Genomic DNA, 23748 nt, shown 5'->3' on the forward strand with positions numbered 1-23748 from the left:
CACACACACACACACACACACACACACACACACACACACAGAGTCAGAAGGTATAAGTGCCAGGTCTTAAAAGTCTGTGACCATCTCCAAGTAGGTCGCATTATGATCTCTTAGGCTCCTTACATTTCTTCCCTCCTCCCTTCTTCTCTTCCTCCCTTTCTCCCTTCCTTCCTGTTGGTTTCTGTTTTTAAAAGTAATTTACGAAGAAAGATAACAGACTGCCATAACGAAAAGCAAAAGTCTCCTGACTCATTATTCTCTTAGTTCTATTCTTCAGAGGAAATCATTTCAAATTCATTTAATTGTTCCATTTTCGAATCTTTTGGTTTCTAAATAACACACGTACCTGTGATTTCTTATTTGATCTATTTAAAACATTATCATTAATTTCTTTAATACATGAAAATTTAGCTCTGTTATACTATTCTGGGTATCTCTCTTTCTTGCCAACATGGTTATATCAGCATTTTCGGTTTCTCTACTGGTTACCTTTGTAGCTTAAATAATATGCCTTTATTTCTTAGTTCCATCAATTAAGATTATCCTATGTATCCATACCTTTTAAGATAAGGCTATTTGCATCCTTCCCTGAGCTCTCTTCCCTACTCCCACCCCCAAAACATCAGCTATACTTCTACACTGTCAAGGTTAAAACAATCTATCCTGTACCCATACATTTTCCCTTCACCTGTATATTGACTCTAAATTCAAAATCAATCAATAGTGCTCGTACTCACACGATTATAATTATAAACATTACTCCCTGCAAAATTAAGTAGTATATACCATGACGGCATGTTCTGTCTTGTTCAGCTTTTTGTGTTTTTCCCCCTCTTCTGATGTTTCTAATTGCCTTTCTTTTTTCCTGTCTGCCTTTAGGTTAACACCTCTACAGGTTGTTCCAAATTTCCAAAGATGGTATCAAGTTTCTCCAACCACCATTTCCCCCCCTAGGAAACTCCCTATTGGAACTCTCAAGTCTTCTTGCTCCAAGGGACTGATTCTCCTCTAGGCTTGATATTCTGGGACTTCATTATTCTCCTGGTTTTAGCTTCTGTTTCTAGGATCTTATACCTACCTCCTTTCACTGGAGCAATCTCAAGTAACTTCCCAAGTACTGGTATGTGGAAGGAAAATTTTTTGAATCTTTGGCTGTCTGGAAATGGCACAGTTAGCTGATAATTTGGATGACTACAGAATTCTATGTTGAAAATCATCTTCTCTCAGAAAGGAAGATGTGCCCTCCCTGTATCATCTAGTATGACTCGTACTAAGCTTATTGTTGTTCTTCCGAAGGTGATTGGCTTTTTCTCTCTAGAAGCTTGTGAGTGCTTTATTCTCTCTGTTTTAAATTTTTCCAACGGTGTGTTTGAATATGTATGTTTCTTACATTTATTATTCTGGGCAACTCAAATATCCTTCTCTGTTTCGGAAAAAAAATTCTTTGATATTTTCTTTTTCTCCATCTTCTTCCCTTAAAGGTAAATTAGACATTCTAGATTGTCCCTCTGCATCTCTCATCTTTTCTCTATTTCCATCTCTGTCTTCTGGTTCTACTTTCTAGGAGATTATTTTTTATTTTCGGGAACTCTTTTTTGTTCTTTAGTGGCTCCTTTTTCAAAGCATACCATTCTTACATTGTGGAAGCAACATCTTTTCAAATATCTCTGAAAGATACAAATTTGAGAGGGTCTGCTTTGTTTTGCTGAAGGTCTTTCACTCCTGCCCCTGAATTCTCTGTTGCCCTTAGGCTATTTTTCTGTTTATTTCATTTTGGTCTTTCTCTTTTCTTTTACAGGTTTTATGGATGTCCTCAGACATCCCACCCTTGGCCGTCCATTCACATTTAATAGTAATGCAAATGAATGCACCAGCATTTGCATAACTATCTTCTCTATGCCAGTCCTGCTCTGTGTACAGGAGCAAGGCTTGTCCAGGGGGGAACTTTGTTTTAGGAACTTTGATTTGGGAGGGAATCAGACATAACACGTAGGGTCTTTGTTCTCACGCTGCACACTTGTTTTTAAATCTGGTTTTCTTTTTTTCTTTTTTTTTTAAAGATTTATTTATTTATTTATTTGACAGAGATAGAGACAGCCAGCGAGAAAGGGAACACAAGCAGGGGGAGTGGGAGAGGAAGAAGCAGGCTCATAGCGGAGGAGCCTGCTGTGGGGCTCGATCCCATAATGCCGGGATCATGCCCTGAGCCGAAGGCAGATGCTTAACGACTGCGCCACCCAGGCACCCCTAAATTCTGGTTTTCTGACTGTTAAAAAGATGCTTCCCTGATAGACAGTCTATTTGAAAGAGGGGTGGAAGAGTGCAGGACCTGATGGGAAGTATGTAGTTTCATTAGCCTTCTCATTTTTAGCTCTGTTTCATTCTGTCTTTTGTCACACCTGCACTTCCAGCACCCTGGCTCTCCAGGGTTCTTTAAGGGCAATCTATTCCTGTTACCTGTTTCTATAACCCCCTTTCACACTCACTGGGACCTAGAGATCCTCATGCTACTTCCTCAGTCACCTCCACCTATTTTTGTTTCCCAGAAAGCTTTTGAAATCTTTCATGCATGAACAGCTTCCCTCATGTTGGCTTCTTTTAAAAAAAAAAAATCCTTTTTTTTTTTTTATCATTTAATAACATTTTGAAAGGCAGAAGAGCTACGTATGCAGTCAGACAGCCATCTTGAACTAGAAGTCTTTTATATTTCTTTTTTTTTTTTTTAAGATTTTATTTATTTATTTGATAGAGATAGAGACAGCCAGCGAGAGAGGGAACACAAGCAGGGGGAGTGGGACAGGAAGAAGCAGGCTCCTAGCGGAGGAGCCTGATGTGGGGCTCGATCCCATAACGCCGGGATCACGCCCTGAGCCAAAGGCAGACGCTTAACTGCTGTGCCACCCAGGCGCCCCTAGAAGTCTTTTATATTTCTAATATTCTATGAATCAATATTTCTGTGAAAGTTTTATTTTTTTTTTAGATTTTATTTATTTGACAGAGATAGAGACAGCCAGCGAGAGAGGGAACACAAGCAGGGGAGTGGGAGAGGAAGAAGCAGGCTCATAGCGGAGAACTGATGTGGGGCTCGATCCCATAATGCCGGGATCATGCCCTGAGCCGAAGGCAGACGCCCAACCGCTGTGCCACCCAGGCACTCCTCTGTGAAAGTTTTAAAAGAGTACATTAAAATGAATGTGAGGCCAGGGAGTTATTACTGTTGATCTCAGACAGACAAAATGTGAGCTCTCTTCCAGCTTTCCCTGCAGTCCTAGAACACATTCATTCTCCTTTGGCAATTTACCCACCTCTTCCTCCTCCACCTTACCTTCTGGACAAGAAAAGCAGAAAATACAAACCCACAGAGGGGAGCTGAGAGAAGTGTGATTTGTTCTCTGAGGTTCCCTACTCACCTGCACTTGGTAGTGACCCCGTGCTATCTAACTCCGAAAGTCAAAGTGGATTCTGGTGTAACGAGGACTGCAATCTCATCTGCCACATTGGAAGAAAAAGTCCCTGCAGAGACATCTTTCTTTAACCTCCATTCAACTAACACTGATGGAGTGCTTCTCTGCCAGTTCTGTCATCTCATTGGCTACTCACAAAGACCCTCAGAGCCAGTGTTGTATTTCCTTCTTAGGGGTGAGATTAAGAAACTTGCTCAAGATTATCAAGAGGGCAAAGGAGTGAGCTGGGTTCCTGGCTCTAAGTCTAGTGTTGTTTCTACAGCTCCATCTGACCTCCTTTATTGTACAACAGTAGTACAATAGAAAGTGCCTGCTATTAATTAAACATAATTCCAAAGACAAAAACACCCCACAAAACCTTTTCTCTGCCAGTTTTCCTCCTGGACCCTCCCCTTATGCACATATACTATGCAAGGTTAGAGATAGTTTTGTAATTTGCTACTGCTACTTACCAAAAGTACTTTTGGCAATACCAAATATCGATAATAATTTTATTGCATATTATATTCCAATGGATATGACCATCCTTTCAATATTGGGAATTAGATCATTATCAATTTTTGATATTATGAATAACATTGCTATGAACAACTATGTTTATAGCATTATCTTGGTTTAAAAAAATCTTTTTTTTAAAGATTTTACTTATTTAATTGAGAGAGAGAGAGAGAACACAAACGGGGGAGCAGCAGAGGTAGAGGGAGAAGTAGGCCCTCTGCTGAGCAGGGAGCCTGACGTGGGGCTCAATCCCAGGACCCCAGGATCATGACCCAAGCCAAAGGCAGACGTTCAACTGAGTCACCCACGTACCCCTAAAAAAAAGACTTTTAAATAAAGCCCGAAGTGAGGAGTTACTAGGTCAAGTAATATGAGCATTTTTTAGAATCTTAATATAGTGTATCAAGGGGCACCTGGGTGGCTCAATTAGTTAAGAATCTGCCTCTGGTTCAGGTCATGATCCCAGGGTCCTGAGATTGAGCCCTACATCAGGCTCCCTGCTCAGTGGGGAGTCTGCCTGTCCCTCTCCCTCTGCTCCTTCTCCCCCTGCTTGTGTGCTCTCTCAAACAAATAAATAAAATCTTCAAAAAATATGTAGTGTATACTAAAGTTTCTACCAAATGTCTCTATTTGTTTATGTCTTCCAACCAGTTGTCTATTTGGATTTTGATTTTTTTAATCAGTGGTATGAGACCATCTTAATATTAAGTCTCCATCTGTCTATCCCATATACCCCAATCTTTGGTCTTTTCTTTTAAATTAGTTTAGTGATTTTTTTCACTGATTATCTTACAGTAAAATCCTAATTTTCTATTCAACTAGTTTAATGTTTCAAAAAGAAATAGATGCATATTCTGAAACACTGTATCTCAGAACCTTTATTTCTCCATAATAATTTGTGCTTTAATCATAGTTTTCAAACCAGTCACAAATTGCTCCTTATCCAGCCATTTTAGCTGGATGAATGTCACATAGGAAGCTACTCTTTTTCCAATCTAATCCAATAGATTCAACAGTGATCTTTTCCCAAGATCTCTAATGTTTTCATTCATTCTTTTAACAAATTCTTATTAAGAAATACTTTGTGTCAGGTCCTACGGTTGGTACTGGGGATATAAACAACTCTTAGTTCATGAGAAATGTGTGTGTAAATAAATCATATCAACACACTACAGGAAGTAGAGTGTTCAAGATTTCCACACTGTAAGGTGGTGGGAGAAAACAAAGTGTGACTAACTCTGCAGAGAGATAGATCAAAGACAACTCCCCAGAAAGGTAACTGAGGTGTGTTCTCATTTTCCAGATGGATTAGGGCAGAGGGAACATTATGTACTGCACCATTCATGGAAGCTCATGTACCTTCATTTTAAGGCCAGAGAGTCACGTGCAGGAAGAGGAGAATTGAAAATGAGGGTTGAGGAAAACAGGAGGCCAAGTCATAGAAAGCATCTGGATCAGATCAGCATTTTAGAAAAATCACTCTGGAAGACAGACTAGAAAAGCCAGGTCTGTAGGAAAGGAACAGACTAGTGCCACAAGAGTGCAGGCAATGCTTTAAAAGTCTAACATTTTTATGTAATACTCACTTTGTCATCCTTAATTATCAGACATAAAACACTGTGTTTCCACCATGGAGCAGAAAGAGACAGCTTGTGTCTACTCACTGAGCTAATGTCATTCCATCCATAAACCAAGAAGGACAATCAATCAAATCAGTCAGTGTAGATGGGTCCTCAGTCAAGTTTCAAACTTCGTTAAGCTTCTTTGGGGGGAAGATATTTGTTTGTTTGTTTGTTTGTTTATAGCATGAGTGGTGGGGGAGGGGCAGAGGGAGAGAGAGACTCTCAACCAGACTCCACGCTGAGCATGGAGACTGATGTAGGCCTTGATCTCACGACCCTGAGATCATGACCTGAGCTGAGAGCAAGAGTTGGAAACTTAAACAAGTGAGTCACCCAGGCACCCCTTCATTTAGCTTTGAAGTACTAAAAGCGACTGGCCATTTTCGCATTCCGAGTCACCACCCATGCCCAATGCCCACCTCAGGGATCCTAAGATTTGCTCCAATTATCAAGGTCCTCAACATATGACTTGATTAATTTCTGTAAAATGACCCCTCTCCAAAAAGCCATATGGACTTCTACCTTTGATAGAATCCCTATGAAGAACTGTAACAAAACTCCTAAAAAATGGGTCTTAAATTCATTCAAAAGCATACAAAAATAAACTCACCACTGCCCCTCTTGGGGATTGGTAGGGAGGAGGAGGGCGCTGCCCTACAGTCTTATGCTTCAACCTCAAGGTCAAAGTGTTAACCATGTCTGGTTGAGTTTTACCCACACCAAAGAGAATACCTTAGAAAATGCAAATGTCATGAGCTTTGTCATACCTTAAAGAATCATATGCAAAGGGCCACCTGGAGCCTTTATCAATGAGCACAAGTCTGTGCAGCCTGATGGGAAATCATCTCTGGGCGTCCATGTCAGTGAAAGATATTATCCACTGACCCTCAACTTACTCTTGAAATAGATAAAAAAGAGAGACCCATTCCATTTTTTAAGTCTCTGCTGAAGGAAGAGACAGGAAGAGCTATATATGGGGGTATTTATGATCCCATTCTTTTCCTCAATACATGAAAATATTTTGAGTATCATTTAACAAACCACCCAATTGAACGTCTACAAAGTCTCATAAGAAAGAGCCCACTTTTAAAGTAGTTCATTCTCTCTTCCAAACCTAAAAAAAGAGAAGAGGGAAAACTTTCTGAAGACTGTCTCCGTCATGGGTTCGTCTTACTGTGTCCACTGGTTAAACGCTTGGGACCCCTGGATTTGTCTTTGCTTGGCCCACTGCCCTTCTCTCTGATCTCTCCATGGACAATCTCGATCTCTCCTGGACTTCAGCCTCTACTTCCACTGATGACCCTGCCCTAACAACTTCTTCTGGAGTTTCTCCCTCTTAAGTGAGGTGCTTGCTGGATAGACACCTCCCTCCAGATGTCCCCAGAAGCATCTGGAGCTGCACAAGCCCAGAATGGAAGTTGCTTCCCCCTCTCCCTTCCCAGCCTGTGCCTTGTCTGCAATCCTCTATCGTGGCTGCTGTCCCCAGGGACCCATCCAGTTATCCAACCGAAGCTGTAACCTGGACAAATCAACATCAGGAGACTTTGGAGTTGCTACAGGCATTTTTGGAATTCAACCAAAGGAGAGCTGAGGTGGAGATTTATTTAATTTGGGTGTAGAATATATCTACATAGTTCATTGTCACTTCCATGGATAGGTCAATTATCACTAACAGATTATTTCTTTTTTTTTTTTTTAAAGATTTTATTTATTTATTTGACAGAGATAGAGACAGCGCGAGAGAGGGAACACAGCAGGGGGAGTGGGAGAGGAAGAAGCAGGCTCATAGCGGAGGAGCCTGATGTGGGGCTTCATCCCATAACACCGGGATCACGCCCTGAGCCGAAGGCAGACGCTTAACCGCTATGCCACCCAGGCGCCCCTCTAACAGATTATTTCTAACACCCAATATGCTGACTCACTTGCATATCACTTGATGGTGCCCTGGGGCAACCAGCCTCAGAAGTATGGGGGTTCTAGAGGAGACACAGGGTTTCAAATGTATGGGGCCAAAACCTGTATGTAGAAATTTCTTTCAAATACTGCAGCTCATGTAGGAAGGAACTGGAGAGAGATTGCCCCAATTCTGATAACAAACCTAACCCTTTATATAACATCATCAGTAACAAAATGTGAAATTTTCTGTTTTCTAAACCTGCAGTCCATACTAAAAGACAAAGTTCAATCAGCCACGCTGAAGAGAAAGATTTCCATTCTCTCTAGAGAAAAAGATTACAAACATAACAGAGACAAAAAATAGCATGCAGCCAAAAGAATGTAAGGAAAAAAGGACAGCAGATATATTTTAAGTTAATAATAAGTCCAAAATATGCTTTTAAGTTTTGTGATATTTGTGATTATTTTATTCTTTAAAATTTTTCAATTTGTAAATTTTTTCTTTTTTACTCATTTGAATACACATTTGGGGTTCCTGGCTGGCTGGGTTGGGGGAGTATGTGACTCTTGATCTTGGGGTTGTGAGTTTGAGCCCCATGTTGGGTGTAGAGATTACTAAAAACAATAAATACACATTCATTTTTGTTTCCTTATCCAGTACCCTTTCTGAAATGCATATCTGAATACATCACTTCTTCCAGTTCCTCTACAGGGCGTAGGCAAGAGCATTAATGTTCTTGGTGCTAATGTCACCTGTCTATTAAGGAGAGAATGTAGCAGTGATGGTTTACAGTGCAAGATTACTGGTAACCTAAGAGAAGAATAAAGCTAAGTCCCTACCTCACTCCCAACAGCAAAAACAGCAATTCCATGTACGTCAATATTTCAATGTAAAATATGAAGTCACAAAAATTTTAAGCACTCCACAGGAATTTATTTACACTACTAGACTAGGGAAGCAGCCATGAAGGAGAGAAGTGGTAGATTTGACTATGTAAAAATTCAGGATTTTTTTTTTTACAGAAAAAAACAATGAAGAAACCCCCAAAACTGTTAAAAATGCCACAATAATAGAACTCTTGCAAATTACAGAAGACAAATAGGGCAAACAGAGAAACCATGAAAGAACCAGCATAAGTAGTTCATAGAAAAAGAAATGTGAGTGGACAATTTATGCATGAAAGGGTTATAAAGAAATCACTAAAGAAATGCAATGTTTTCTTTTAAAATGATCCTTTATACCTGTGAAATGACAAGGTCAAAAAGTCTGACAATTCACAGTATTGGTAAATTGTAGGGACAAACAAATTCATTGAAGGGCCATTTGGTAATATCTATCAGAATGTCAGAGGCAAGCAACAATGACCCACTAATTCCATTTCAAGAAAGTCTTCTACAGCTATCCTTGAACTGGTCCAATCCCGTCTCACCTAAATGGTTACAAAAGGCTTTGAATTGGCTTTCCTGTTCTAACCTTGTCTTGCCTCCCACAGTCTAGTCTCTCTGAGTAATCCTTTAACTGATCTGTTCAACGCTACAATGGACCTCCATTTCACTTAGAGTCAAAGCCAAAGTCTTACGATGGCTGATAAGGCCCTACGGGATCAGTTTCCCACTATTTCTCTGACCTCACCTCCTACCACTCTTCTCTTGGCTCATGAGGCTCCAGCCACACTGGCCTCCTTGCTAGTTCTTTAAAATGCCATGTGCATGCCCACCCTCTTACTGGCGACATTCTGTTTGAATGCTCTTGTCCTGGATGTCCCACATGACTGTCCTACCACCTTAAAGTCTTCATTCCAGCTTCACCTTCTCAAGGAGGCCTTATATATTCTGAGTGGCTAAAACCATAGCTGGCATACAAAGGAAACTTGCTAAATATTTGTGGAATTACTTGTGAATAAATAAACAATGTGGGTTAGGTCAAACTGTGTCTGAAACAATTATAATAATGCCTTCTAGGGTTTTTTTAAAAGAAAGAATTGAAATACATGGACTCTAAACCCAAGAGAACTAAACTACATGACATTAAATACATAGAAGTCAAGAGGGATGTAACTGGGGTTAATGTGAGATAAAGTTTTGGTTGGATGGTTGTACTGATTAATTTTGAAATTATTATAAGTTACAGCTGAATGTTAAAGTTTTTTTGACAGCGGGACATAAAGGCATGCATACTGTATGAACCCATTTATATAAAGTTAAAAAAAAAACAGCAAAACTAACCTATGGTGACAGAGGACATGACAGTGGTTAGCTCTGGGGATGGAAGGTCATGACTAGGCAGGAGCACGGGCATGGCTTCTGGGGAGCTATGTGTTGGTTACAGGGGTGTGTTCACTTTCTATAAATTCACTGAGTGGGTACTTAATGAGTTGTGCTTGGAGGGGTACATACTGTACACTTCAGTAGGTAACCACTACAAGAACAGAAATACAGTGAATAACTTCCAAACTGGGAGGAGGATTTGGGGGGTGGGGAGGAGGGATAAAAAAAGAAAACAAAATGACTCAGAAAGTAATCAAGGGAAGACAGAATGGAAAACGTGGAGAAATAGATTATTATAAAATAAGACAGTTGAAAATAATCAATGTGTATCAAGAATCATAATGAATGAAATGAATAAATGTACCAGTTAGAAAACAAAAATGCTCAAACTAGATTTTTCAAAAATCCAGTTATAACTTGTTAACAAGGGACACATTAAAAAAAATAAGATTGAAATTAAAGTATTATGAAAGATACACCACGTAAATATTAACCAAAAGAATGCAGGTTAGCTTTATATCAGACAAAAAAGACTTAAAAACCAAAAATTATTATTAGAGATACAGGGTTACCACATAATGATACTAAATAAATGATACCAAAGGATATAATTCTCAGTTTGCATACCTAATAACTTGGCCTCAAAACTAACACAACTAGGGGCACATGGGTGGCTCAGTCAGTTAGGCGTTTGTCTTCGGCTCAGGTCATGATCTCAGGGTCCTGGGATTGAGCTCCTTGTTGGCTCCCTGTTCAGTGGGAAGTCCTTCTCCCCACTCTCTCTGCGCCCCCACCTGCTTGTGCTCTCTCGTTCTCTCTCTTCCTCAAATAAATAAAATCTTCTAAAAAAACTGACACAACTATAAAGAGAAATATGTAAACACAATTCTTTCAATAAATAATAGAATAAATGGATAAAAAGCCAGGAAGAATATTAGCAATATCAACAGCACCATGAATAAGCTCGATCTAAGGAACAGATATATAGATTACATCCAACAATTTTAAAACATACAGCCTTTCCAAGAACGCATGGAACATTCATTCATATTGATACATGCCAGGCTCTAGGACTGGATTCGACACATTTCAAGGGATTGGTATCATACAGACCATGTTCTCTATCCAGAATGCAAATACATTAGAAACCACCAAAATAGAAAAATACTTATGTTTAATAATTGCTATTTTTGAACTACTTCTGAACATTTCTAGGGCCAAAGAGAAATCCAAATAGGCATTATTAGGAGCAAATTATAATAACTATATTACATATCAACACTTAGGAGATGGAACTATAAAGGTACTTGAGAGAAATACATAACCTTAAATATTTATATTGGGGAAGAAGAGAGCCTGGGTTACAAAGTCTCAGATAAAGGAAGGAAACAACAATGATAGGAACAGAGAGCTTTGAAACAGAACAAACATACAAGAGAGAACTTGGAAGTCATCGTTATAAATTGTGCAGAGATGAAACCCATAGTAAAAATCAGCGCACACAACATTTCAAACACAAATCTGAAAATTCAGATGAAATGGACAAATTCTATGAGTAGTTATGTACAGATCATATTTTTCAATATGCTTAAAATATTTCATAATGTAATTTTTGACACGTAGTCTTAAATTGAGACTAAGTCATACTTAAAGGTCCATACCATTTATAGGCAGAAAACCTTTGTTTTTTAACTTCAAAACTCAGGTGACTGAGCAGAAAAATTGTGGGTTTTTTTTTTTTTTTAACCCACAGCAGAGACAGGAAACCCCACCTGGGTGCTTTAGATGCCTCAAAAGGTCACAACGTTACTGGGAATGAGCAGTTGAGCTTGCAGGCCAAGAGGAAACAGCAATGACTTGCCCCAAATTTAAAAAATGAAGTATTGCTGACAGCTCACCTTTGCACCGTGCTTCATCGAAGCCCACGGATTTGCTCTCCTCCATGCTTCAGCTCACACATTTTCTCACCTTCAGTATAAATAACTGTAATGGCTACCACTTGGTTCACAAAAGATGTACCGGGCCTATCCCTGATGCCCTACGGATGTTCTTTTTAATCCTGATAACCCAATAAGGCACTATCGCTCCAGTTTTACGACGAACAGACTAGTGGAAGAACTTGCTCAAAGACTCACTCTTAATCAGCTGGGGGCTCAGACTCTGGGCCAAATCCATCTGAGGCCTCCCTTCATACATCCTTTTAAATACCAGGGAGTCACCGACAGAGCACGATGTGTCCAAAGCAGGCTCAGTCCCAGACCAGCCCAGCCCACTGCAGCCCGCACCAAGCACCCACCTTCCGAATAACGTCTCGCAGAGCAAAATACTTCTCAGTGAGGTCCCCTGCCTCGCTCAGTGGGGCGTCATAATCGTAGCTGGTGGGCTGCGCTTGGTAGGGCATGTTGGCCCCTAGAAGACAAAAATACACCACTAGTTACTACCAAGGGCCTTCCCCCGGAACAAGTTCTCTGGCATTTACAGGCTCAGGGTTGTGGAGGAGAAAATAAAGGACACATTAAGAACCAACTGTCAAGAGATATATAGAGGTGGCCCTGAGGAAATGAGTTTCTTCCTGCAGGTGGCCCTCACCAAGCACCTGAGAGTCTGCAAGTCTCCATCCCACCCATTCTCTCAGCGAGAGCTCTTAGTGGGGACCCCAGCAGATGTCCCCACTGCTGAACCAGCAGGGAAGCTGAAGCTCCCCCCAAACCAGCCCACTGTCTCACAACCAGGAGTGGCAGGGCTGCCGGCATGACCCACATCTCTGACTGGTAACCCCGAAGTCTGTGATCTCTTCCATGCCCTGGGACCAAGGACCAGCCAAACACAACCGAGAGGTTATCAGAACACACAAAGCGGGAGATGACTGTGACACACATCAGTGCACAGATTCAAACATAACCCCAAGGTCTCTGTAACGTCTGCAGAGTCAGGGCTGCTGTGGTGTCCTCTCGTATCCTCTCTAGGAGCAAGTCATGCCGTCACTCCCCCAGATGCCGGGGGGGTTAGCAGACACGGCTCTCTGCTCATGCCCCCTGCTGGGTGGCCCTGCCCCGGCTGTGATCCTCTGGGGATAGCCCATATCCAGCGACTGACCAAGGCGGGCTCAGACCCAGCCCCTGGCTGTCCCAGCTGCTGGGTGGCCCTGCCCCGGCTATGGTCCTCTGGGGATAGCCCATATCCAGCGACTGACCAAGGCGGGCTCAGACCCAGCCCCGGGCTGTCCCAGCTGCAGGGCTCCTCTAGAATCAGAGCTGCCTCTTTGCTCAACTTCTTCCCCTGTCCAGGGCCACCCACACTCTCTCAAGGTGCTGCTCCTGGGAACGCGCCCCGATAAACTTCCTGCCGGGTCATCTCAGTCTGTTTCCCGGGGAATGAAACCCACAACAGAGACCGATAAATAATGCCAAACAAGACTAGAAAAGTAGATGGCTTTGCAATTGTTCAAGTGGCACAGTCTAGAGCAGACAATGTCACAGACGATGTTCACAGGTAGGAGCCTGGGTGCAACAGTGGGCAGTGACCCTATGCTCCTACTTAGAAAACTCACCCCTGCAACATGGAGAGCTTGTCCAGATTCCTCAGCCCCCACCCCACTTGAGACTCTGCATTCCTAACAGGCTCCCGGGTGATGCTGATACTGCCCTCTGTGGACCAGCCCACTCTGGGCCAGTCCTCTCTCTTCTACTCCAGAGAGCGTTTTATAACGCAAGGGTGTGAGAAAAAAGTTGCTTTCGGATCATCTTACAGCTAACCTAATTTTTAGTAAATGAGGCACAGAATCTGATAGTTCGCCTGTGATTTAGTAACCAGTTCCTTTGACTGACCCCCGGCCCACAAACAACGGAGCCACTCTGGGTGAGTGTACTGGCGGTGAAGCTGACAGAGGAGCTAGGCTGAGGATCGGTTCACTCCACCTCCCACCCCCACCCCAGGCCCCAGTTTTCTGTTAGTTCTTTGTGCAAAATCTACATTTCCAAAGGACCTGGGCCACTCAGGCAACTGAACTGACCCAGTCCTATTACCTTCACCATCTTTTGCACTAATCAGAGGCCGCGGCTGCCAACAGGCCCACCTGCCTGTGGCCATACGTACATTAGAGCACCTCCTCTGCTGTGAGATGCAAAGAAAAATAGAACCACATCCCTTGTTGCAAGGAGCTTACCTCTTTTGTGGCCCCTCCTCTGGCTCTAATGTGGCAGGCACCTTGCCCCCCGCCCCGGGCCCCCCCTTCCTATTTCTGTGCGCGGTGCCACGAGCGGCCTGCACCTCGGAGGCGGGAGCGGCCTCACTTATCGAGCTGAGCTCAATTAGTGGTCACCAAGTTGAAGTGAATGATGCACTCCCAGAAACAAAAGGACAGGCTGAGGGAAGCGGACAGGGAAACTGGCCAGTGGGTTGAAGGATGGACCGAAAAACTTAGTCTGCTCTAGGTCCACCAGCAGATTCTTTCCCTGGGTGCCCTCCGTCCACCACAGGGCAGTATCATAGAGAAACAGTGCTAACTTAAGCGTCCTCTCTCCACAGTAGCAAGTGCGAGGTGGGAAGGCAAAGCAAATGTCCAAGCTTACCACTCTGCACCTCTGCACGTCGAGTGAATGGTCTCGGATGGCCTGGATCCCACAGGAGGCCTCCCAGATGGGGTGCACCCGGTCAGACTGCGGTGCACACGTCTGCACGAGCTGGTGCACCGACCGTGGGCAGGATGGGTAGGGAGCTCCCGCCAGGGGCTTTTCCTCTTATTGCCCTCCTCTGGGATCTGGCCCTAGGAGCAGCTGCTAAGAGCCACAGACTGGTCCTCCCCTATGTCCCCAAAGAGACTAGGGCAGGTCAGAGAGGCCCACAAACACAGGGGGGGCTGGTGCAGGGCTTCAGGATGCAAGAGGTGACCTGAGGGTAGTGATCGGCTTTCCAAGGCCCACGTTCAAGGCCAGCCCTATCCCCTGCCAGCTGAAGGGGGAATGTGGACTTTTTTGTACCCTGGTTTTCTTATCTGTAAAATGGGTCCATAATCTCTGGCACAGATGGACTGCTATGAGGACTAAATGGGAAAACAGAGGCAGAAAGGGCACTTTTATGGTTTATGGCAGGGTCAGGAGCAAGGGAATGGACTTTTTCTGGAAGGAAAACTTCCATTTTCTGAGTGGTTGTTTTTATCTATCTAAATTTTAAAAAATAAGAATGTATCATTTTAAGTAAAATAATACAAGATAAAAAAAATTATATCATGAACTGTAAAGTTTCCCAAAACATCAGCCTTTATTCCTGGACTGGATGCTTGGCACAATTCCATGAATGGAAGGTAGGTGGAATCCTTATCTACTGAATGAAAAAGGCATCACAAAGTCTTAACTGTTTCTAATGAGAAGAGGGACACACAGACATGATCTAAGACTTCAGCGAGCAAGTTTGGCATACTATGATCTTTTAAGAAGTGACATTTGTGTCTTGCAGTATCTCCATTTCTCGGCTCTAATAATAGTAATAATGTCAGTTACACTTGTAAGCAAAGTCTTCTCCTAGCCCATCCCACACTGCACAAAACAGAGCAGTTCATAGGAGCTGGTAGTACCCAATTACAGATCCTAGGAGACTCAAGCCCAAATGAAGTTTCCAACACTCAGCATTGAGGGGCATTCTCAATGATTCAGAGAGAAAAATGCAGATGTGGAGAGGGGTGAGCAATGAACCTGAGGGAAAAAAACTAATAGAGCATGATATGTCTGCAAAAATTAAGAGCAATGAAGAGAATTTTGTCATAATTTTTCCTATTAAAAAAATAAAAAGAGACCATATAGGAATTGAGAGTGGTACAGTCATTTTGGAAAACACCATAGCAGTTCCTCAAACTCTAAACATAGAGTTGGTTATAGTGCATGATCCAGCAAATGCACTCTGGGGTATGTACCCAAAAGAACTCAAAACAGGGATTCAAATGAAACCTTACATGTCAGCATTCATAGCAACATTATTTATAATGGTCAAAAAGTGGAAACAACTCAGCTATCCAACAACTGACAGATAAACAAAATACTCTATATCCATACAATAAACTACTCTATATCAGTAAAAAAATAAAGTACTGACCCACACTACAACATGGATGGACCTGGAAAAGATTACACTAAAGGAAAGAAGCCAGATACAAAAGACCACATATTGTATGACTCTATTTATAAGGACTGTCCAGAATAGGGAAATCCACAAAGACAGAGTATAGATGAGTGGTTGCTGAGGGCTGGGAGGAGGGAGAGCGGGGAGTTTCTCAGGTAAGGGGTTTCTTTTTAGGGTAGTGAAAACATTCTGAAACTGGATGGCGGTAATGGTTGCACAACTTTGTGATACACTAAATACCACTACACTTAAAATTGTGATTTTTTTACGGTATGTGAATTATATCTCAACAAAACATTAAAAAAAAAAAAAGAAAAAAAAGACCATAGCAGAATACATGAGCACATAAGCTACTGCCAGAGACTATGGGAACTGCCCAGCTACTTGGTTTGAAACAGTAAGGTTTCTGGGGCACCTGGGTGGCGCAGTCATTAAGCGTCTGCCTTCGGCTCAGGGCGTGATCCCAGAGTTCTGGGATCGAGCCCCGCATCAGGCTCCTTCTCTGGGAGCCTGCTTCTTCCTCTCCCACTCCCCCTGCCTGTGTTCCCTCTCTTCGCTGACTGTCTCTCTCTCAAATAAATAAATAAAATCTTAAAAAAAAAAAAAAAAGAAACAATAAGGTTTCTGGGGCGCCTGGCTGGCTCAATTGGAAGAGCATGTGACTCTTGATCTTGGGGTTGTGACTTTGAGCCCCACACTGGGTGTAGAGATTACTAAAAAAAAAATAAGTAAACTTTAAAAAAATTTAAAAAAGAACAATAAGGTTTCTAAGTACAGAAGTTATGTTCCTTAAAATTTTTTAAATGATTTTAAAAATTATATAGGCAGTTTTTATAATATCAGGAATTTAGAAACAAAAATAGAAAATAAAAATTGTCTATAGGTACTCCCTACCCCCAAATCAAGCACCAGAAACATTCTAGCATAAGTTTCCACAACCTGTAGGATTGTTCTTACCATTCCAATAGGCAAAATTGGTCCCACCTATAAACATGTACCTACAAGGAAACAAGAGAATAGACATACTTCACTGTGAGCCCACAGCTGTGGAGGGTGCCCTGCCCTCCAGAAACTAACACTCACAAGTTCACATTCGCCCCACGGGAAAGTATCTCATGGAGGGCGGAAGCCACAACTTCAGTCTTCGCTGTTGAGTGAGGTTGGCCCCAATGGTCTAACCAGCCGGTATAGAATTCAGAATTCACCTAAAAAGAGAAAAAGACATGGAGCTGAGGATGGACTTATGACCTTCAAAGGTTGGCACCTCCCTGTAACCATTGCCCTCTCTCCTCCACCGAAGGAAGGATGGATAGCCGTGTGTTACATGTACTGCTTAACCCAGAGCTGGGGGACCAGTGGGAGGTTCCAGTCACAGCACTGCCGAATTCAGTTTTTAGTGCCGACAATACAGGTATTCCTGAAAAGTTATCCCTGCAACAAAATTTTGTTAGCCAACACCAAGTTTAAATGAGGTAGGAAAGTTTGCTGGGCAAAAGAATTGGATGGCAAAATATTTCAATAAAATTATCTGATCTAAGTTCATCCTTTGTGTCAGTCCAGATTTTTAGGTTCCAGGTTGACCTAAAGTGAGGTGGACTCGTCCAAGTATTCTGCAAAGCAGGCCCTGAACACTTCGTGTTCCCTGCCGCGCCCTTTGTCATAGAAGGACAAAGAAGTCTGGACATGTTCTGGGGCCTTCTTGTCCCAGGGTCTAGGTCTAGGACATCACCCCCCAACTCTGTGAATGCAGCTTCGGCAGGGCTCAACAAGCAGCAAAGGCTCTGTGCACAGGTGGGGCAGCCTGACCTGCTGAGAGCAGGCACAGGACATCAGCCCTCAAACTGTGCCCAGAAACACCAGGAACAAGTACAGAGAAGGGAAGAGCTGAGAGCTGAAGGACTGTTCGGACCTGCCCAGGCCTTGCCATCAGCTCCTCCTCTGGCTGCTTGTCTGGCTGCCGCAGAGCCCCGCAACTCGACATGTGCTCGCCCGGCTACCTGTCAGAAGCACAGAACCTCAGGCCCCCCACCCTGGGCCCAGTAGCTCAAAGCTGGCATTTTTACCAAGACTCCCACGTGATTCAGAAGCACAGGGAAGATGGAGAAGCTCTGTCACAAAGAGCTCTCAGGAAACACCGTGCTGATCACGGATCCTGGCACTGCCACTCGCCAGCCGTGCGACCCTGGATAAGTGACGTTCTCTGAGCCTTAGCGAAAAGGGAGACCACGATGCTACCTATGAGAGTTGCCAGCAAGGCCAAATGGGTTGAAGCATGCAAGAGCACAGCCTGATTCATGGCAGGACTGTCGCATTTGTCCCCATGCTGTTCCACTCCGGTGCAGGGTCACGGTTTCCAGTGAGAGCAAAGCTGCTGTCACTCATGTGTCCAGAGGGCCATGTGCACACAGTCCCATCAGCCGCTGATCCCACGGCCAGAGAAAGCAAGGTCCTACCCCCTTAGTGCACGAAAACCCACACCTCACCCCCAATTCTTACCAATGGCCCTCTGGGCTCACTCTTTCTCTGGATTTCGAAAGCAGCGGTGATGTTGGCACCTGAAAATTACAAGAGGGAGAAGAAAGGTCAGTCATGGGAATGATAAATAAAGCAAAAAGAGTCCTTCACAGACCTTCAGCCTGAAGCCCCGCCCTTCGCCACATGCCAGTGGGCCTGGAACACTGCCCAGCCAGTTGCAGGCTGGCCTCGCACCATCCACCCGACAGACACGTGGGGACCACGGAATACTGTTTCCCTTCTCCGCAGTCCCCTTGGTGTCTCCTGACTGCACTGCCTCAGGAGATCATGTCACAGGGTTGTCTCCTCTGAGCTTCCCCAGGGCCTGGACACGGGTTCTGTGTTCTTCTCTCTTCACACGGACATCTGACCCGGATGCTCCCTACAGGACCAGCCTGCTTTGAAGACACTTCTTGCAGCCTCCACAGCACCACACACGTAACAGCGCCACAGGTATCTGCCCAGGAATTAGCAAGCCAAAGGGATGGAAGTGGTCTAATTGTCTCTCTGCCTGAATAATGGCATATATGCTGATTTTGAATTTGTACATCATCGGCCATCCCAGGCTAAACTGCCTGCTTGTGAGCTTGCTCCTGGTGTCTTCTTTCTCCCTCCCCCCTGTAAAGGGAACGGCGTTCTCCCCACAGAGGCAGAGGGCTGCCCTCCTTCAGAGACCAAGCAACTACGAAAAGCATCTCTCTAGCCAGAGCAGGGGACAACCTGCCCCAAACTTCACAATCCACTTCCCACAGCAGGTGCCCAGAGTGGAAATGACAGCAGCCAAGACCTCCAAATAACCCTTTGCTCTCCAGAAGGCCAGGTTTCAGGAGATAACATGCTCATCGAGAGTGGAATCTCATTTATTTTATGGCTGCAAATGTCTCACTATTAAGCGTCGGGTGGCATTCAGATCTCTCGGTTCTGTTCTCAAGAGCTTCCTCCCGTGACCTGACCCCAGGCACCGCTGCCATCCCTCACACATGAATGAGGCTGCCACGAGCCCCACCTGCCCCGTGTCCACGGGCCTTCCAGGAGGCTGTCCTTCAACCCAGAGCCAGAGCCGCTGCACGTAATGCTTACGACAAACTCAGAATAACCTTCACATTGTTTCTCCCAACAGAAAGGTACTGCGCTTGTCATCACTGTGATGGGAAGTGCGCCAAAGCAGGAGGAAACCAGCGGGCCACTTCCTGTGCCACTCTCTGTAGCCGTGTTAGTTCATCACCAAATGCTCGCAGCAATGCACCATGTGTCTAGAAACACTCCATTCACTTAAAGCCAGTCCTTTTTTTTTTTTTTTTTTTTTGCTAACATAGAGGAATGTGTTTAAAAGCGCAACTGCAGTCCTCCGTACATCCGTCTCGAGAGAAAGCCAGTACTGGACGCGTAATGTGGGCAACTGTCTTAGACCTCAGCCAGGAAGGCAGTGGGGTCTTTACACCACTTGAAGAGCAGGGCCTTTTTTGTTTTGTTTTGCAGGGGGAGAGGTGGGGAGTTAACACTTATTTTGAAATAATTTCAAACTTATAGAAGAGTTGCAAGACTAGAACAAAGAAATCATACTCCCAAAGAACCCAGATTCCCCAAATGTTAATATTTTGCCATGTTTGCTTTATTAGTTTCTCTCTCTCTCTCAATATGCTTATTTTTTCTGAACCATTTATGAGTAAGTTGCAGACATGAAGGCCCTTTATCCCTAAATATTTCAGTGTACACTCCCTAAGAGCAAGGGCATCCTTTAAATAAACACAGTACAATTATTAAAAACCAGGAAATTAACATGGATACAATCCTATTATCTAATCTACAGAACTGATTCAAAAAATTCAATTGTCCCAATAATGTCCTTCACAGCATAGAAAGATAGAAAGCAAGCAAGCAAGTCCAATCCGGGACCCTTTTCAGGAGCACACGCTGCCTGTCGGCGTCATGTCCTTCACGAAAGCTGCTCTCTTGATGTTTACGACAGCCAGGAGCCTCCTGGCCAAGCTGCCCACCCCCAGAACCTGCGTGGAGCCTCTGCGGCACGAACCAGTCAGGGAAGACCATTTGTACCCCATCTACCAAACCACCTGCAGGCCGTCACGGCTCACGGCGCTGAGTTCCGCAGAAAGAGAAGGGAAGTGCAGGGAAGTTCCCCGCACTCCAGGGCACACAGGCCCACAGCACCCTGACAGTGGCCGACCTGAAGTGGCAGCCCTGAAAGGCGACAGCTTTGGGGCAGAGCTCCTGGCAGCAGCCCTAAGAGAACAGAGTGCCAGGTTCCAGGCTCTGAGCTCCAGGTGGTGCTAAAAAACGGAGCTCTTGCCCTAAAGGGACAATCCTGTGCAATGGAGTGGGCGCTTTATTCATTATTCCATGTCACCTGCTACTTAGTAAAGGAAAATCTGAGAGATCTCATTCAACGTACTCACTTAACAACAGCTGCCCTGAGCAACTGACGGAGTGCACTGCCCAAGGCTGCGTGGCCTTAGCTGGGTTTCGCTGTGATTACACACTAACCTGGTCCGAAGTCCACTGTGGCATAGAGCCCCTGCAGTGCCCCGCACTTTAGGAACATCTCATGTGCCCCATCAGTGGTGAACAGCAGCACGTCATTGCCCAGATGGTAGTGGAAGAGCTTCTGCAGGAAACGCAGGTGGTCATAATCACAGCTGAAGTAGCTGCCATATTCATTTTCAACCTACAAGTCACAAAAGAGGCGGGGGAACTCAGGAGAGCCCAACGGACTAATCCTAAAGCTCTTGTGTGCAGACAATACCTGAGCATCTGTGAGATGACGGGGCCTGATGATGGCCAAACACACTTCCTACACTCGATCCTCAAAACTCATTTTCACAGAGCAACTCAGCATAAAACTTACCTTCTACTACTTCCCACCCCACCAAAGTAGGAAAACAAAACCTCCACGTCAGGTTTGGACTGTAGTGCTGTTCTAGCCTGTGCTGGATGACAGATACTTTAAATGTTACATAAATAAGATCTTCCCACGGTAGAGTATTAGAAAATGGGGGGGATGCAAAGAAAATAGAAAAATCATGTGTTAATTCCTTAAGCCAAAGGTGAGTGCTATACGCATCCTGGCTTAGCCCTCCAGATTCACACACGTACACACACCCTAAATACACACAATACACAGTCATTGTTCTCTGTTCTCAAAACCGGTATCCTATCACTTGCACCAGTTGTAACATTAGTTTTGTACCTTAACATATTATGCAAAATGCCCATGGCAGTAACGAGGGCAAATGCTGGATAAGGACATACCATCATTTCCTTGTCTACTCTCAAACATTCAGTTGGTCCTCCTTTTTGTACTCCATCACCAATGCTCAGTCTGTGTTCAATAGCATCCGTGGTTTTCAACCAGGAGTTACTTCCCCCCCACCCAGGGAATATATGACCATGTCTGCAGATATTTTGGGTTGTCACACTGGAGGGGTGTGTGTGTGTGTGTGTGTGTGCTGCTGGCACCCCAGTGGGTAGAGGCCAGGGGATGCTCGTAAAACTCCTACTTGTCAGCCTCCACAACAAAGGATTACACGGTGCAAAATGGCAATTGCTGAGGGCGGGAGGCACGCATTTTCACTTTCTCGAATTCTCAATGGGGGAGGACAGCATCCCTAAGGAGGTGAAAATTGATTCTTACAGGAGAAAATAACACCTTACTCATTTTGATCTGTAAGGCACAGATATACAGACGCTTATACAGAAGATGGAAGGTATTAACATTTCGTGGGGAGGCAATCAGAAAAAAAGTCTGAAGAGACTCTTTATGGGCAACAATGAATGTAAGGTGAAGAAATGTTGTTGTAAAGCAAAAAAATGAATGCACTTCAGCTCCACCCAGGACATGAGAGAATCCCAGGGGTGTAACTTCAAGAGAGGGAAGCAATACAGACGGGATGCCCCCACAGAAAATTCACAACAGCGCCAACCAAACCATAAACCTGGGTACCTATACAGGTATTAAAAACAGAACAACCTCCAAGAAAGGAACGGCCTTGAAGGTCAGGACAGTGGGAAGAAGTGGGGAGGTCATGAAGGACACCAGGGAAACTTCTCGGGGGCTGGCCCCGTGCTATTTCCCATCTCGGGTGGTGGTTACGTGGGTGTTCTCTTCATAATGCTTCATTATACCACATATTGGTGTTAGGGTTCATGATTTTACAAAAATGAGAAAAATACCCAGCCATCCAATTTCAACTTGCACATAAGGCAAAATAAATTTTTGCCATTCTGGGGGTCCATAGTCATTAAACATAAGCACAATAAACTGTGAACCCCAGAAAAAGAGGTGCCCCACCTGACTGTGGCTGGGAAAGACGGGTAAGGAAGCTTCCCTGGAGCGGCCGCCCAAGGTAGCTCTAGAGGGAAAGGCTGTCCAGGCAAGAGGACAGGGAGAGTGTACTCTGTTTGCTAGACGGCCAGTAGCTTCATGGGGCCTGTGGACAGTCAGGGAGTCGGCAGGGGACAGTGAAGGACGGGGATGAACTAAACACCACCATGATTCTCTCACAGTGCTGCTTCCCACATAGTTTAATGAATGATTATTTCCCCAGATGGAGATCCCTTTGCTAATACCGCCATGCTACAGGTTGGGACTGTAGCGAGAATGCCCAGCACCAAGAGCTTCACTGGTCCTGAAGCCACCCTGAAAAAGGAGGTGTTTGCCCCTCACACAGAGCAGAAGATCCCCCGGGGCAACTGCTCCTGACACTTTAATTAGTCCCACAGGCGTCCCCTTGGAAATGATTGAGAGCAACTTGAAGAAAAGCTTTGCAGATACTGTCAAGATACTATCCTCCTCATTTTCTTTTTTCCCCCTCTTTTAATAAGATCTACTTGAGTGTCTGTGTGTTCCTTGGTCCTTTGGCCATCTACAAGTTCAGGGCTAGTTCCAGGGTCAGCTCTAGCAACTAAGTGGGCCCAGAAACTTTGCACCTCATGTTCTTTTCTGTTTACCCTCACGCCCCAACCCAAGGCTCATTTAGGGTCCCTTATTTTTTCAACATTTACCCATGATCATGATGATTATTATCATGATTGTACATTGAAATAAACAGGCTTGTCATAAATGCATGAACACAATTTTGTTAGGTTGAACACATTTGCAAGACAGCTCAGAGCTGTGGGCACGGGGCACTGGAGGCCTAGCTGTCCACGTGCAAGTGTCAGCTCTGCCATTTCTCGTCCTTGGGGCTCCACCCGTGAAACAGTACCATCTGCGAGAGGCCAACGAGCCTCCCTCGTCGGGCTGCGATGAGGATTAACTGAGTCAACTCGTGAATACCTGGCACCCAGTCAGGGCTCACCAAGCTACTCAGAGCACACTCACATTCTATGTTAGTCAACCAGAGAGAAACAGGGGT

General features: G+C 44.2%; 1 protein-coding gene across 3 annotated transcripts in view; it reads right to left on the reverse strand.

The window, feature by feature from the left end:
• The window catches only part of GLB1 (galactosidase beta 1), an 82490-nt gene that overhangs the window by 28590 nt on the left and 30152 nt on the right, over positions 1-23748 (reverse strand). For all 3 annotated transcript variants that reach the window (XM_019799458.2, XM_002919037.4, XM_034662275.1), the window contains exons 6-10: positions 20879-21059; positions 18359-18417; positions 16946-17067; positions 16820-16860; positions 12045-12157 (exon numbers count right to left, since the gene is read on the reverse strand). In XM_019799458.2, coding sequence (XP_019655017.1) covers positions 12045-12157; positions 16820-16860; positions 16946-17067; positions 18359-18417; positions 20879-21059 — 516 coding nt within the window. The remainder of the gene's footprint in view (positions 1-12044; positions 12158-16819; positions 16861-16945; positions 17068-18358; positions 18418-20878; positions 21060-23748) is intronic.

Source organism: Ailuropoda melanoleuca, chromosome 6, assembly GCF_002007445.2.
Source record: "Ailuropoda melanoleuca isolate Jingjing chromosome 6, ASM200744v2, whole genome shotgun sequence".
In the NCBI taxonomy this organism is placed as follows: Eukaryota; Metazoa; Chordata; class Mammalia; order Carnivora; family Ursidae; genus Ailuropoda; species Ailuropoda melanoleuca.